The sequence below is a fragment of the Palaemon carinicauda genome, chromosome 35 (genome assembly GCF_036898095.1).
Source record: "Palaemon carinicauda isolate YSFRI2023 chromosome 35, ASM3689809v2, whole genome shotgun sequence".
NCBI lineage: Eukaryota > Metazoa > Arthropoda > Malacostraca > Decapoda > Palaemonidae > Palaemon > Palaemon carinicauda.
In genome coordinates this window covers 56,231,799-56,246,999 of record NC_090759.1, presented here as the reverse complement: position 1 = coordinate 56,246,999, position 15,201 = coordinate 56,231,799, and the positions used below count along the sequence as shown (strand labels likewise).

The 15,201-nt window shown below is 34.3% G+C and overlaps 1 protein-coding gene across 1 annotated transcript; it reads left to right on the top strand.

The window, feature by feature from the left end:
• Positions 1–420: 420 nt before the first annotated feature.
• On the top strand, positions 421–741 carry LOC137627307 (tigger transposable element-derived protein 1-like). Its single transcript, XM_068358389.1, has one exon. It carries the CDS (start codon positions 421–423, stop codon positions 739–741), a length of 321 nt encoding a protein of 106 aa, XP_068214490.1.
• The last annotated feature ends 14,460 nt before the right edge of the window (positions 742–15,201 follow it).

Sequence of the window (15,201 nt, the reverse complement as noted above, 5' to 3'; positions counted from 1 at the left end):
TACGACGAGTGATTTGCCGCAATGAGGACGAGGCTTTACAGTCAGCAAAGGCTGGTTCGACAAGTTTCAAAAGTGATACAGCCTCAAAAGCGTGCCTTTGTATAGTGAGGCTGCCTCTGCCGACACTGATGCTGCCCATTGTTACTTGGAGGCTGAATTTCCATAAATGATCAAGGATGGCCACTACCTCCCCGAACAAGTTTTTAACATGGTCTTTTTTAGGAACAGAATGCCATCACGTACATTCATCTTCAAGGGTAAAGTGCACAGACCAGGCTACAAGGTGCACAAGAACCGAGTCACACTTATCATGTTTGATAATGCTGCAGGTTTATGAAGAAGCCAGGCCTTATATTTATAAGGCAAAAAATCCACGGGCCTTGAAAAAATAAAAATAAGTCTATGCTCCCCATCTATTGGATGAATATAGCAAAGGCCTGGATAACTAAAGCCCTGAAAGCCAACTGGTTCATTCATTTCTTTGTTCCTGAGGTAAAGCTGTATCTGGTTGAGAAGGGCCTTCCTTTCAAGGTCCTTCTCTTGTTGGACTGTGCTGGAGGCCATGCAACAAACCTGCAGTGTGATGGGGTGCAGGTCGAGTTTCTGCCCCCTAACACCACAACGCTCATACAGCTGATGGATCAATGGGACATTCGTGCATTTAAGGCCCTCTACACTCGTGCCACTATGGTGGGCTTCATCGCGGTAGATGACAACGACGACGAAGAAGGCTTCACCTAGAAAAAGTACTGGCGCAAGTACAACATTGCGTCATGTTTGACTAACTTGCAGCAAGCATTGCAAGAAATGAAAACAGAAACCATCAGTTCAAGTTGGAAGAAATTATGACCTGCTGTTGTTCATGATTACACAGGCTTCACTCCTGATGAAATCCATCACTCAGCAGTGGAGAAGGCGGTGACACTGGCCCGCATAATTAAGGATGAATGATTCGCTGACATGACGGGAGAAGATGTGAACAGCCTTCTCGAGGCCCATTCAGATCCGCTAACAGACGAAGACCTCCTTGAAATGAAGTCAGCGAGTGAAGAAGAGCAAGTCGAAGAAATTAATAAAGGCCTTACTCTGGAGAACCTGCAAGAAATTTTCAACATGGCAAGGGCATTGAAACCCTTTGTACAGGAAGTAAATGAGAACATGGTTCGAGCTTTCGAGTTTTGCAACTGTGTTGATGGAGTTATGGCATTATACAAGGGTATTTTGCAACAAAAGAAAAATCAACGACAGCAACTCCCAACACCATGTACTTGACAAAGTTGAAAAAGCCAGCTACACTGTCAGCGCTTCCAGCTGAAGAGCCTTCGGGTGAACCTCGACCCTCTACAGTATGAGTGGAGTGGGAGCCTCTGTGCCTCTCTCACAAGCAGATGACAATGACCCAGCGTTGATGTCTGATGATGATGAGGCGCTTCCAGAACTGCTTTAAAGGCCTCATTATACCTGTGTAGTAACACCATCATCATCATTCATGATCACATTCATTGAACTGTACAGGTCTGTCATCGTCATCAGCCTTATCATTGTCATGACCTTTATCGTCATCATCATCGTCATTTGCAGCATCATCATAGTCATTACAGCTGAAGATACTATTGTCATTGGTGAGTGTTAGCACACCATAATATTGTATTACATGATGGAGGTTTGTGTGTATGAATGGTTTGTATGTTGCAATTAAAAACTGTAGATTTAAGTTAATATGAATTAGTTGAAGATTTATGAATGATATTTGTGAGTGAAAGTAGTATACATTACAGCACTGTACTGTAATGATTTTATACTTACTTTAATTACAATAGATTTAAGCATAATGTACTGTACATGTGCTGTATATAAAGCATATATAAACATACAGTATTTTAAATATTCTTTTAATCACACACGCACACACATACAAAAGTTACGGGAGAGGGTCCCAATCCTACTTCGCTTATTTTCACCTATCACGGGGGTCTCTGGTCTCCATTAAATGCGATAAACAAGGGACCACTCTGTGTGTGTGTGTATGTATATATATATATATATATATATATATATATATATATATATATATATATACATATATATATATATATATATATATATATATATATATATATATATATATATATATATATATATATATATATATATATATATATATATATATATGATTTTGCTTACCTGTATCTGTGTAATAACAAATAATTTCAATAGTCATATTGTATGTACCATTTGAAAGGGCCTTCTTATACAGTATATAAAAAAAAAACTCGTAAATTTGAATACATAAAGATTAAATGTATTGTCGACCTTTGCGCTACAATTGCTCAATTGTTTTCTGGAAAAAATTATATATTTTATTGATATATAAAAAAAATCTATTCATCGATCCATTGCAATCTTCATCTTTTCCCCAATATTATACATTGCTTATTTATTACGCAAAAATACAGAGAAGATAAGACCTGTTCAGATCATCTTTTGTACGAGAATTTCACAAGAGCAAAGATAATTTTTTTCTAGCTATGTTTATACATTTGCAAATAATTAAAATAGTCATCTTTTACATGTTATTTGAATGGATATTCTTTGCCTTTTTACATGGTTCCAAAAACTGTAAAAATATGATCATTTTGATATAAGAATGATAAATTTTACTGTACTGTACAGAATAGGCAGAATAAAAATTTGTCCTTCTTTGCTTTGAAATTGCTCAGTTTCTTTAACAATATATATTGTTTTATTTTTGTGTTGTATAGAAAATTTACTCGGCTTTTTAATGCAATTTCCAGTTTCTATCGTCATTCCTTAGTCACATTATGAAACTTCAAAGGAAGTAGAATGATATATGACATTACTCTGTCTTGGTAAAAAATTTTGCATTTCGTCATTAATTAACTACTCGTTAGAAATCAAATGTATAGAGTCCTTTCATTATACGTCATCAAACTCCCGTCCGCCATCTTGGAGGACAAACAAAGACGCGTTCAGTGAATAGCTATGGTTGAACTGTTGAATATTTAGCCATCTCATCACATTCACATTCACACAATGCCCAGTTTTTGCGCTATTGTTGGCTGTGGGAATCGAGGACAAAGAGATGACAAGAGTTTCTACCGCATACCGGCAGTTATTCAGAATCAGGACATAGATACAGAAGAATTATCCAAGCGCAGACGTGACTTGTGGTTGATCAGAATATCACGGGCTGATCTACGTGAATCCTCACTACCCTACGCACGTATCTGTTCTGATCATTTCATATCAGGTCAGTCTCGGCTAGGCCCTAAAAGTATCATTATTCCTGTGTAAACATGGGCTATATCCGATCGCATGGGTGACTTCACAAGTATCATCGTCAGTTCAGTGTGTAGTGTGTGAGGGGGAGAGGGCATCTCAATTTTTAAACATCAAAGGGGCATCTCAGATTTTCAAAACAAAAATTAAAAGCGCCCTTATTGGCTATATTAACAAAGGCTACTTACCTAGGTCTCTATTTCGTCTAGGTGCTCATGCCTATATATAATTAAGTGTATATTTATATTTATTTTAATTTGTGTATTAAATTGTGCAGACATACAGGCCTATGTGATGAATAAACATTGATTATAAATGATAATAATATCTGAAAGCTGGTTTAACCCGAAGGGGTCTTCAGCTTATATATGAAACATCGAAAAAATAATTAAACTTGCGCATTTAATTGCAAAGGAGGCAAAACGATTATCCAAGAGCATTACAATAAAGTTTGTCCATAATATGTTTATATGGATATAAGAAATTATAACATTTGTAACCAAACACAAACACAATGGTTAGGCATGAACTGATTTGACATTATAATGCAAAACTTTTACATACATTTTGACAATCAAAAATTATAATACACAAGGTTAGGCTAAATGATCAATATTAGCTTTATAATTATAAACACTCTCTTCATTGGCCCAGTGTTTATCTAATTTTGGACTTAAAAGCATTAAAGGGAAAAACAACAAATTCTGGGAGCAGATTATTCAGTGGAAATGTATACCCACTCATGTTCTGGGTTGGCCGACAGTACCAAGTAGTTCACCACATCAATGTATGAAATACTGGGAAAATCCTCAATATTTTGACTGAATGAATTCTGCATCTGGTATGGATCTAGGCCATCAATTAGATCGAGTTTCTGCTTGTAAAAACGCTTATCATCACCCGACAATTGTTTGACAAAGTCGCTCTCATTGTCCATATTCGCTGTAGCAGCTGCCATGTTTTCGCTTTGTATGTCCTCCAGCATGGCCGCCGGCGATTCCCAGTGACGTCATTGAAAGGACTCTATAGCAAAATAATTGATACAACATGATGGATAGGTTACTTTTATACAATATCCATATAATTAAAGACCTCTAACAAATATGTTGTCTATGAATACTGTATTTTGAAATTTTTTTTTTTTTCTTTTTCCTTTTCATTAGTTACAGGTACTATTAGGTATTGCATAGATATTTTGCTTACATCATAAAAAGTGATAAACCAGAAGTTCATATGTACTGTATTTTAATTTGGACCCATACAGAGTTATTATAACCAAGGTGCAAAAACAAATCTCTAGTTCATGTGTATTTTAATTTGGCTATGCCGAGGTGAAAAAAACCATTCTCAGTGTGTGTAAATTGGCCTCTACCCAAAAGTCATAAGCCTGACAGATACGTGTGTGTGTAATCAAATAGAGTAAAAGCTTTTTCTGATTTTGAAAATGGAAAAATATTTTTAATGTGCCAAAAATATGGAGTAATAATAGCTATTCATATTGTAAAAATCTATATAGTTTATTTGTATATGTACTCATAATCAGTAGGGAATATCCATGTTTAAGTCTTTTAATAACTTTCTTTGGTAAAAGAAATTTTTTATATAAACATGTACTTTTCAAAAAAATGTCTGGCATTTTTAAAGAAAAAGTGTTGGTTTGAGGAATGGTAGTCGGGTAGAATTTATTGCATCAACTTGTGACATTCGTGGGAAATCTCGGACTGGGGTATATAATGACCCGCAATGTTTATTTAGACATTGAAATATTTGAAATTTAGATTTTCATAATTTGAATATTTAATTTGGTAGGCATTCCCCTTAAGCTGGAAACCATTTAAACCTGGTAAAAGCAAAAGTTGTAAATTACCAAAAATCTAAATTTCAATAGAATCTATTATTCTTATACTTCCCTGATGTTCATAATGCTTCTCGCTTGGATTTATATCGGCATATATGCCTACCCTAAAACTAAAAATGTAGTATTTCCTTTCCTCTTAGTAAGCCAAGGCAAGGCCTCTTAATAGAGTACTGAGATGATGTGGAAGTTCTGGTAATAGCATCGGCTTGAGTCCATCGCAGCCCTTTTGTCGTTTCAGTTTTTGTCGACCTAGTTAAGAAGTAAGTATGTGTCCTTTTTTTGGCCATTTCTGTGATTTAGGATATTAGCAAAAATAAGAGATGTCTTCTCTGGATTTCTTAGTAATCCTTGTGATAGGTGGTTTTGAAGGATGTGATTGCTTACTGTTCCTCATCTGAAGAGGTATGTTGTGAACTATTTCATACTGTGTGTGCAATGAGTAGTTCCTTTATATATAAAACATATTGTTTGTGATTGCATCATGACATTTTCAAAAGCTTTCTTTGAAAGATTTTGTAAAGAATTCAACTTTATTTTTAATGTAGAATATCATATCTTATCAAACTTTGCTATAATAGGGTCTTGTTATTCTGTAATAGAAATGCAAAATGATATGGGGGAATTGGAACTATATGCAACCCTCATATGGTTAAAGACTTCTCTCTCGGGGGTGGGGGCGGGGGTTACCCTTCATTCCATATGCACAGTAATTAATCATCCCTTATACCTCCACCTCTGAGATAGTAGTTTTAGTTGGAGGTGTGTGCGACTGACCATTGTGAGATGCTATTTTTTTTTTTATCTGCAAAACATTTTTTTTTAGGGAAAACTTTTAATGTGTTCATATGAAATACAATTTATCACCTTAAGCATCAACTTAATTTGTGATTTTGCAAGACTTGTTTTAGGCTCTAAATTGATGCATAGTACAGTATCTAAATGAGGTTCATTGTTCTAGTTAGATAATATAAACCGAGAAGTTTAAGTTTATTTTTATATATTTAAAATGTATTTGATACCACAGTAATATGTTTAGGACTCAAATTCCAGTAATGCATAACGTCATCACAAGTTTCCCCATGTTGGAAAACTTTTGATATGGCAAATACTGCACATATACTACACAGTAGTTATGTTTGAAGAGTACGGAATACTGTATGTAGATAGAAATGAAAGTTTCACTAAGCATTTTTCTTGGCTGTAAAATAATTTAGTTCAGAATTATGGAATTAGGCCACATGGCGCAGTGGTAGAACTGAGATACTTGATGTTTCCGATGATGATGTAATAATAAGAGCCAAATCAGGAGAAGGTTGAAATGTTTTGGTGAAAGAGCAGAGTAGAGAGGAGAGAATTGATAATCGCCATAAACAAAAGTAAGCTAATAGTGACTGGAAAGGAAGTAAAAGAAAAAAATGGTCTTTGGAACTGGGCATATACTGTATTGGTAAAAAAGATGCTTGTATGAACTTCTGAGATTGTGCCACATGAAGTGCGCTGGATTGTAAAATATATTTTGAGGGATACATTTTTTAATGCCCAGAAATGTATATGTATTGAGGAGCTGAGAATAGCACTGGTAGATGGGCTGGTCGTGGAAGAGGTGTTGAGCATATCTGTTAACTTAAAACACATTAGACTGCAAAGAAGGAGTTGAGAGGGCAATTAGAAAGTAGAGATGATATGGATGAATTGGAGAAATAACCTGAAAGGGCAGAGACTTGCAATGGGCACTTACGGTCTGTACTACAATTGCATAACGACAGTGACCTGGTTAGGAATATGGAAGAGCTTTTGATATGGTGTGGTCTTAGAATGTCCAAATTCTTGAATGAAGTATGGCTGTAAAATTGCAATATGTATGAGGAATTTTTGATATGGGGTATAGTGGCTGGGAAAACAAAAGTTATCTCAAATCATATTGATGCTTTGGATATGTGATGAGGAGGAACATTTGATTACAATAGAATAGATATTATACTACTGCATCACAAGCATGCCAACATTTTTCTCGTAAAATTGGCAATCCGGGAAGAAGTGTAAGCCAAATGATTTTATAAAATCATGCTGTAGTTTATTAGAAGTATAAGTTTGAGGGTTAGTGAGTAGCTTTCACCTGTATCATCACATCTATACACCTCAATTACCTGTGGCAATTGGGAATCCAACCTTCATCTTGTAACGTACAACATTTAAATGTGGCTTTTTTCATTAATTATCATGTACCTTCTACTGACCTTTTGCAAGGCATTACTTTGTGTTTGTTACTTGTTCTTGCTGAAAATATTCCAAGACTGGCTATTTACAGTACAGTAGTACTGTATCATGTTCACTAAACTTCACTTGAGAGTCACTGGTTCTTGGGCATTAAGTTCGGCTGGGTATGAGTATTAGATCTGAATTCAATGTAGTACGAATTGGATCGCAGTGTAAAATGAATTCCCTTTTTGGGGGCTCCCTTGTTATATCAGTTGACAGTTTTTAATCAGATTAGTTATTCCTTTCATCATCCTAGCACCCCAGTATTGTTCTAGGGAATATATTTTATTCAATCTAGTACTTTGCAGTAAAATACTATAAACACATTGATTCTTAAAATCGAATGACTCATTTGATGCATGTAGTTGACATTCTAAGATAATTAATGTTGTCTTAAAAACAGTTTTTGGTGGAACAAATGCAGTTTTGGTGAAGCAAATAGATTTATACCCCCCTTTATTCAGGATTGCATAATTCATTACAGTATTGTATATGTGAAATTATTTTAATTCTTTAATCATACAGAAATAACATGATTGTCTATTTTTGTCACCTGTATTACTGAGGAAACTCAAAAAGTCTTATATGCCAAGGGAACTTAGTGAAATTTTTTTTTCTGTGGTATCTAGTACATCAGGTAACTTTGAATTTTAAATTTGCATCTAGTTTTGCCCCCTCCATCTTTTAAATTAAAGACTTCTTTCCAAATACATATACTGTACTTGCATAATACAGATGTAATGTACACTCTATTTGCATTGCATGTACAAAATATAATTGGTCATACAATCTTGTAGTATGGCATGTCAGGTTTAGAAAATTCCAAAAATCTATTTTCAAATTGGTGACTTTTGGTTGAGGTAGAGTACTCATCCCATTTTGAAAAAATGTCTGCTTGGTAATTCATTAAGTTTACAAAGATCATGCTGTATTGAGAATAAATGCATTTTTGCCATTAATGAGATACTGCAATGTATTTATAGTGGTTATTCTATCTGCAAAGCTCTTATATATTGAAATTCAGGCATTTAGTTCTTATGACCATATACAAAAGAAAAGGGGACTACAAATTAATCGTTCTGCTTTCACGAGAACAGTTTTTGTAAAATAAAAATTCTTATTCCAAACCCAATAAAGTGATCACTTTTATGATTATACAGTAGTCCTATTCTTAATATTCACAAGCTTATCAGTCTCAACTGGATGATAACAATTTTTTTTTCAAGTTTATTAAAAATCTGCAATGGTTTCAGAACCATGTGGTTCCTGTTTTGGGGAAAGCTAAAAGCAAACTCAATGCTGTACAGAAATCCCGTGATTGTGGTGAGGAAGTTTGTATGATTGGCTTTGATTTTAGTGCTGCCTTTAACCGTGTTAATCATGAAGCATGTTTTCAAACTCAAACAGTTGTTGATGGGCACCATATTGATTATAGGATTGTGATATCTGGTGTTCTTGGTCCATTACTTTTCATACTATATACACATGACAAGTTTTTTAGCCTAGAAAGCAAGCTTGTTTCCAATGCAGATGATGCTACACTCTTTGCATCAATTCCATCTCCTGAATGTAGATCTGGGGTTACTGAAACCCTTAATAGAGATCTAATGAAAATTAGTGCATGGTGCAAATTATGGGGCATGAAGTTGAATCCTACGAAAACTCAAAGTATGATTGTAAGTAGGTCAAGGACAGTGGCTCTTCAACATTCAGATCTTAGTATTAATAATGTTTCTTTACCCCTGTATGACTTAAAATTTTAGGTGTGATTCTCGACAGCAAATTTACTTTTGAGAGACACAGGAGGTCTGTCTTCTTCTATTGCACAAAAAAATTGTCTTACTGAGAAATTCTTGAGATTTTCGGTGATCAATCTACTCTGAAGTGTTTTAATTCTTTCATTTTACCTTGTTTCGAGTATTGTTCTCTTGTCTTCAGCTGCTGATTCTCATCTTAATTTGTTAGACAGGAACTTACGGTCTAATAAATTTCTTATTACTGATCAAGATATTAATCTCTGGCATCGTCGTTCAATTAGTTCGTCATTCATGTTGCATAAGATTTTTCAAAATGCAGATCATCCTTTACATTCAGATCTTCCTTGACTGTACCATCCTGTTTGTAATACTAGGCTTGCAGTTATTCTAATAGTCACCTTCTCCATCATGACGCTCAATACTACCCAGTTTTCTAGAAGTTTTATCCAGCTGTGACAAAGTTGTGGAATGACCTCCCTAATCAGGGAGTTGAATCGGTAGAACTTCAAAAGTTCAAACTTGCAGCAAATGTTTATAGGGCTGAACAGCCTGATTCAAGTCTTTTGATAGTTTATTTATGAAATCTGTTTTGATGTTACTGTTTTTAAAATATTTTATAATTGATCATTATTTTTTATATCGTATATTTTCTCATTTCGTTTCCTCACTGGGCTATTATTCCCTGTTGGAGCCCATGGACTTATGACATTTTGCTTTTCCAACTAGTGTTGTAGCTTAGCTTGTAATAATAAAAGTGAAAAGAATAAAAGGATAAAAGGAAAAGTAAATTTTTCACACAGGTGCCATCTGGATACATAGTAATTGCCTTGGAAAATAACTTAATTTTTTATGTGACTAATGTAAGGAGAACTTGATTAATGAGTGTTTAAGATAAAGAAATTCATATAGTTTCTTATCACCCTTTTATAATATAATCCTGAATCAATTATTAAGGTAGGAGTTTTAAATGCTGAATGCCTATAAGTGTGTATGCATATATGATCCACAAGATCTAGTGAAGACAGTTATGAGTCTGGAGCAGATCTATAATAGCTTAAAGGTTTGTAAAGAGTTTGAAGCAAAGTTCTTTTATTAGGCAAGATTTTTTTTTCAGAATATTAAGGGATGTACAGTATGCTTATCTTGAACACGATAAGTTGAAAATAAACCCGGAAGTCTACATCTCTTGATAATGCCATGAATGAGAGATGAATATTTACATCTTCCCTCTTTGATAATGTTGCCTACAATTACCTTTGGTTCTAACAAACAAAAGTGCATTAATTTATCGGTAAAGCACTGCTAGAACCATTTATGTAGAATATGGTCACTTGAAATTGTACTGTAAATACCAGCAACAGAAATAGAGTTCACAGACTTGTTTGTAGGGTCAACTCTTTTGATATCTGTGATCTAACTAGGTTCTCAAAACTGTTTCATAGCCAACAGATTATTCTTCTTGGCCTGTTATTTCTATTTGCCCATTCTATAGAAAATCAATTTGGAGAAGTCATTCATGAAGCATTTTCTTTTCTTTATGTAAAGCATGAGCATCATTATGGGACATATAAAAATTCTTCTTCATTATCACAGAAGGAAGAGATAGCAAAGTCTCACAGCCAAAAGCAAATGACAGTCCAATTAGCCACCAACCTCTAACATATGTTACTTTCTGAAACAGCATGAATCTCTCTGACTTGTCTCAAGGAAGCGTACTCAAGAAAAAACACTTATCATTAATGGGAGGTACAGCCAAGAAGCTTCCTAGTTGGTATGTTTGAGAAACCCTTGCCAATAAAACTGATGGATGAGCATCTGCAACTACATTAAAGAAAACGTTAATTTGGTTGTACCCCTTTTTAGGTACTGTACTCTCCATCTAAAGTCTCAAGATATCCAAGATAGCGGCCATGGGTAGGGCGAACACATTTTTGGCAGGTATAGACTTGCTGGAGTTACCTTCAAGCTTGGCAGATGAGGATTCCTTTAGTGTTCTGAAATCTTTAGTGTTCTTGAAATCTTTTTCACCTTACTGTTATTCTGTATTTTTTGCAGTGGTCTTTATATCACTGGGCAAAATACTGCCTTTTGTGTTGAAGTGTGTTCTCTTTGCAGGGGTGTCAAGGATGTCGTCTGTATGTTTAGCATCATGGACATAGAATGAATTCTTGAAGTAGAAGTTGGCTTCATGGCTAGGATAGCAGAAGCCAAAATATGTCTTGTGACATCAAGTGCCTTTCCTCTGTTACTTACCTCGAAGTAAAAACAAAAGCTGGAATAAACATTACTGAAGGAAAAGCAGAAGTGGTATGTCTTCAAGCAACAATGAACGCAAAGCTGTAATTACAGATGTGTTAATATCAATGCAAAGGGGACTGCAGTTGCGTTAGACAAAGGTAATGACCCATCTCAAAGAGCAAGTAACTAAAGGTGGGATTATGGAAGTTTCTCTACAAAGTCAGTCATGGAAGTGATGGGAGTTTTCTTCAGTTCATTAAAGTACAAGTTCTCTCTGCTACCTTTACTTCTGCTGGAGGAGTTAGTAACAGAGTAGGACCACTCAATAAGGAGCTGTATTAATGGGTAATTACAGAAAGAGACGAGGTGAACAAGACTAGTGTGAAAGGGGCATATCTAGTTCATAGATGTGACAAGAGAAGGGGATGGTTTACAGTAATAGGATGCGAGTAAACTTCAAAGATATGACAAACATTATTCATGGACTGGTACTCTTTCACCACAGCTGGTGACAAAGCTGTGTCTATTGTAGACGTATGCCAAAGATAATAAAGCAGATGACATATCAACTGCGATATTCTTTGGCAGTCTCACTTTGTACTGTATTTCCTCCTCTGCCCATGCTTCACATAGCCACTACAGGGCTACACAGAAAGTGTTACAAAGTACAACGAGACATTGCACAAAATGCATTAAAATGTGCATAATAAAGTACTAGGAAAACACAACAGTAAAAGTTGTGAAAATCCAAAATTGCCATAAATTACTATTACATTGAAAAAGTGATTTGTGACAAAATAAATTAATTAATCACTTCATTAAGCAAACACTCATTTATGTACATATAGGTACAAACATAGGTAGTGGAAGATATAAATAAACCACTATTATTTCCAAAAGATACAAAGTATTCGGCTTAGCAGCACTAGGATAGTAAGGCCAAAAAGACAAGAAACTGCAAGTAGTAAAATGACATGTTTATACAAAGCATGAAAATTAGAAACTAGAATGAAGCAAAGAGAGTTGAATTATCAGTGGTAAAACGATAATGATGCGATAAAATAAAAGATACCAGCAATTGAAAAGTATTGACATGTTATTTATAGAAATCTATATTGTTTGTTGAAAAACACTTAAAATGAAAAGAGCTGAACTTTTGGAGGCCATGGCTTACTTTAAGAACCCGTCTAGCTCTAAACTCAAGACGCTCATCGACGAATGAACGAACGAGGAGCTGAAGTAATGGAAGGAAGTGATAATAGTATTGGCATTTGATTGAGGGGAACAACAATTATCTATTATCACCACAGATGAGGTTATTGGTTGTGAAATACCTCTGGATCTATACAGCACATGCTGTATTGTCTTATCTGATGTTCAAATGATTGGTGAACTTGGGAATATGACCATGTACAGTAGAGTATATTATTGATGGAGTACATTCTGTCTTGGTCACGAGAGACCATATGAATTTTGTAGCTGTTTAAGATACTGTAATTTTTGTAGCATTTGGAAAATCCTTTTGTTACCTAAGACAGTAATAAGATGAAATTTGTAAGTTTGAAATAATTTTTTTTTCTTTTTTTTTTTTTTTGTATTTTGAAATCCTCAAGTTTCCAATTACAGTAGCAAGTACTTAACAGAGCTTTGATAGCTAAAGTAAAAATATCTTAATGTATCCCATGCTGACTGTTGGTGTTCAACTGCAATGGTGGACAGTATTGAGGTGCATACAACCACAAAAATTATGTAGTAAAACAACCAACTTTTATGGGAAAAATCTTTAGTAAAATGTTCTGTCCTACATTCTGTACTTGATTCAAATTAACAGTCTAAATCAGTTGAATTTTACTAGGTTAGCATATTTCAGGAAAATTATGGGAAGTGTGGTGGTCTTTTAAACATTCATTTATTCATCCAAAGAAATACTTGATGAAAATGGAAATCAGACCAATTTTTAATTGAAAAGGTTTCTCATTTGAAAGTTACAAGTAATGTTACATTAGTAAACCATAAACAAAAAATAAAATGTATATGGTACAGTACTTTAAAATACAAATGCTGTTTAATATATGCCATAGATATTTTGAAGGGAAATTTAACATTTACTACCTCAGTCCTTGATGCTATAGTTAGTTTGTGCTCATAGAACTCCATTTTAACTGCCTTTTGTACTGATTTCATAGAACTTTATTTTTCTACAGGATCCTTTCATATACTGAATTCATGGAAGAAAGTTCTAAAAGTTACTAATGTCCACTGATGGGTTTAACTCTCGATTTTACAGACTTAGTAAGTAGAAGTTAACAAAAGAGAAAATAAAACATTGTGCAATGCCGATAGGTAATAGTAGGTATGGTTTGCATACTTACAAAATATAAAGTACTAATGCAAAAAAATGTAAATGTTAGTTTTTACTCATACAATACCTGGCCAGTGAGTTAAGGGTCACATCACTCATTGCATTGGTTGCCATATTTAGGGGGGATATTTTTATTCTAATACTGTACATTATCTTTCAATGAAGAAATTGCTAAGCCATTTATCATGACTTAATTACATGTGTTTTTTTGGTATGTAACATCCAGTGTTTAGTAACGGAGCTTTAGCTGGGTATTATTTTAGTACTGATCTTTAGAAGGAATGCATACATAGATATTAAGGAATCTACTCACAGTAGACTCGTGAGTTAATGTGATGTTGGAGTTATAATGTAATTAATGTGGTTGCAATTCTGTACAGTACTCTGTTGTTTTAAACATAAAAAGTAACTGCTGTCATGAAAAGTGTTGGTCAAACTCTACCTAAAATTTCCATATGATTTTCAGGTTGTCAATACTGGATATGTTAGGAAATCATTACTGTAGGCTTTATGTTGGTGCATATCAAGAGAAGTTTTAAAATAAGCAATTTCTCAACACTTGTAAAACAAAATAACCAATTTTGTTGATTGCAGTTCCACAGATGAAAAGATAAAGTAGAAGTTATACAATATGACTATTTTAAACTTTCTGTATAATTCAACTGTACCATGTGTTAAATCTATATAAGTTTAGGATACATTTGGTCAGTATAAAGCATTTCCATTACTGAATATTTATATTGTTAAGACAGGGAATTTAACAAACAGGATATCAATGACACTGGGCAGAAAAGTCTGACCAAGTTTATCCCACCGTATATTTGAAATAGTTTTCTCCGATTCCAGTTGTACATTGATTGCTATATAAGCATGGGAAAACAGATCTTACTAGAATAGCTTTTCTAATACAGTACTGTACTATATTGTTTAGTTTTTTACCGATATTGTTTCATATGTTGACTTTTTCTAATACCGTACTTACTGTAAGTTGAGCTGAAACTGGTAAAGCTTTTTCATTCCCCGCTCTAATCCCATTAAGTGACTTTACTCTATCTTGTAAAATGTTCAGGTTTTCAGCCAGTGTTTCTGTCTTTTTAAGGATGAGATTCAGATATTCCTCTGCCAATGGATGACTGGCTTCCCCCTACAGGATCTTATATCACATTTTGAATTATCTTTGTGTACAAATTCATTGTTTAGTTACTGTAAGCTTTTATTCGAAGGTATTAAGCATTATTACTCCATGGTCTGGTTAAACTTTTATAATTACTGTAACTACTTTTAATGAGCCATGTGCAATAACAATGGTGTTTGTAATTTTTGCTTTAGTGCCACATATTTCATTTGTTTTTTAACTGAAACTCTGTAAAAGAGCCATTAGTTGCAAACTGAAAGTATTCTATTTGGGAGGTTAATATCTTTTTGAA

Excerpts from the sequence above, each read along its gene's own strand:
- LOC137627307 (XM_068358389.1), top strand. The coding sequence starts at position 421 with ATGAATATAGCAAAGGCCTGGATAACTAAAGCCCTGAAAGCCAACTGG.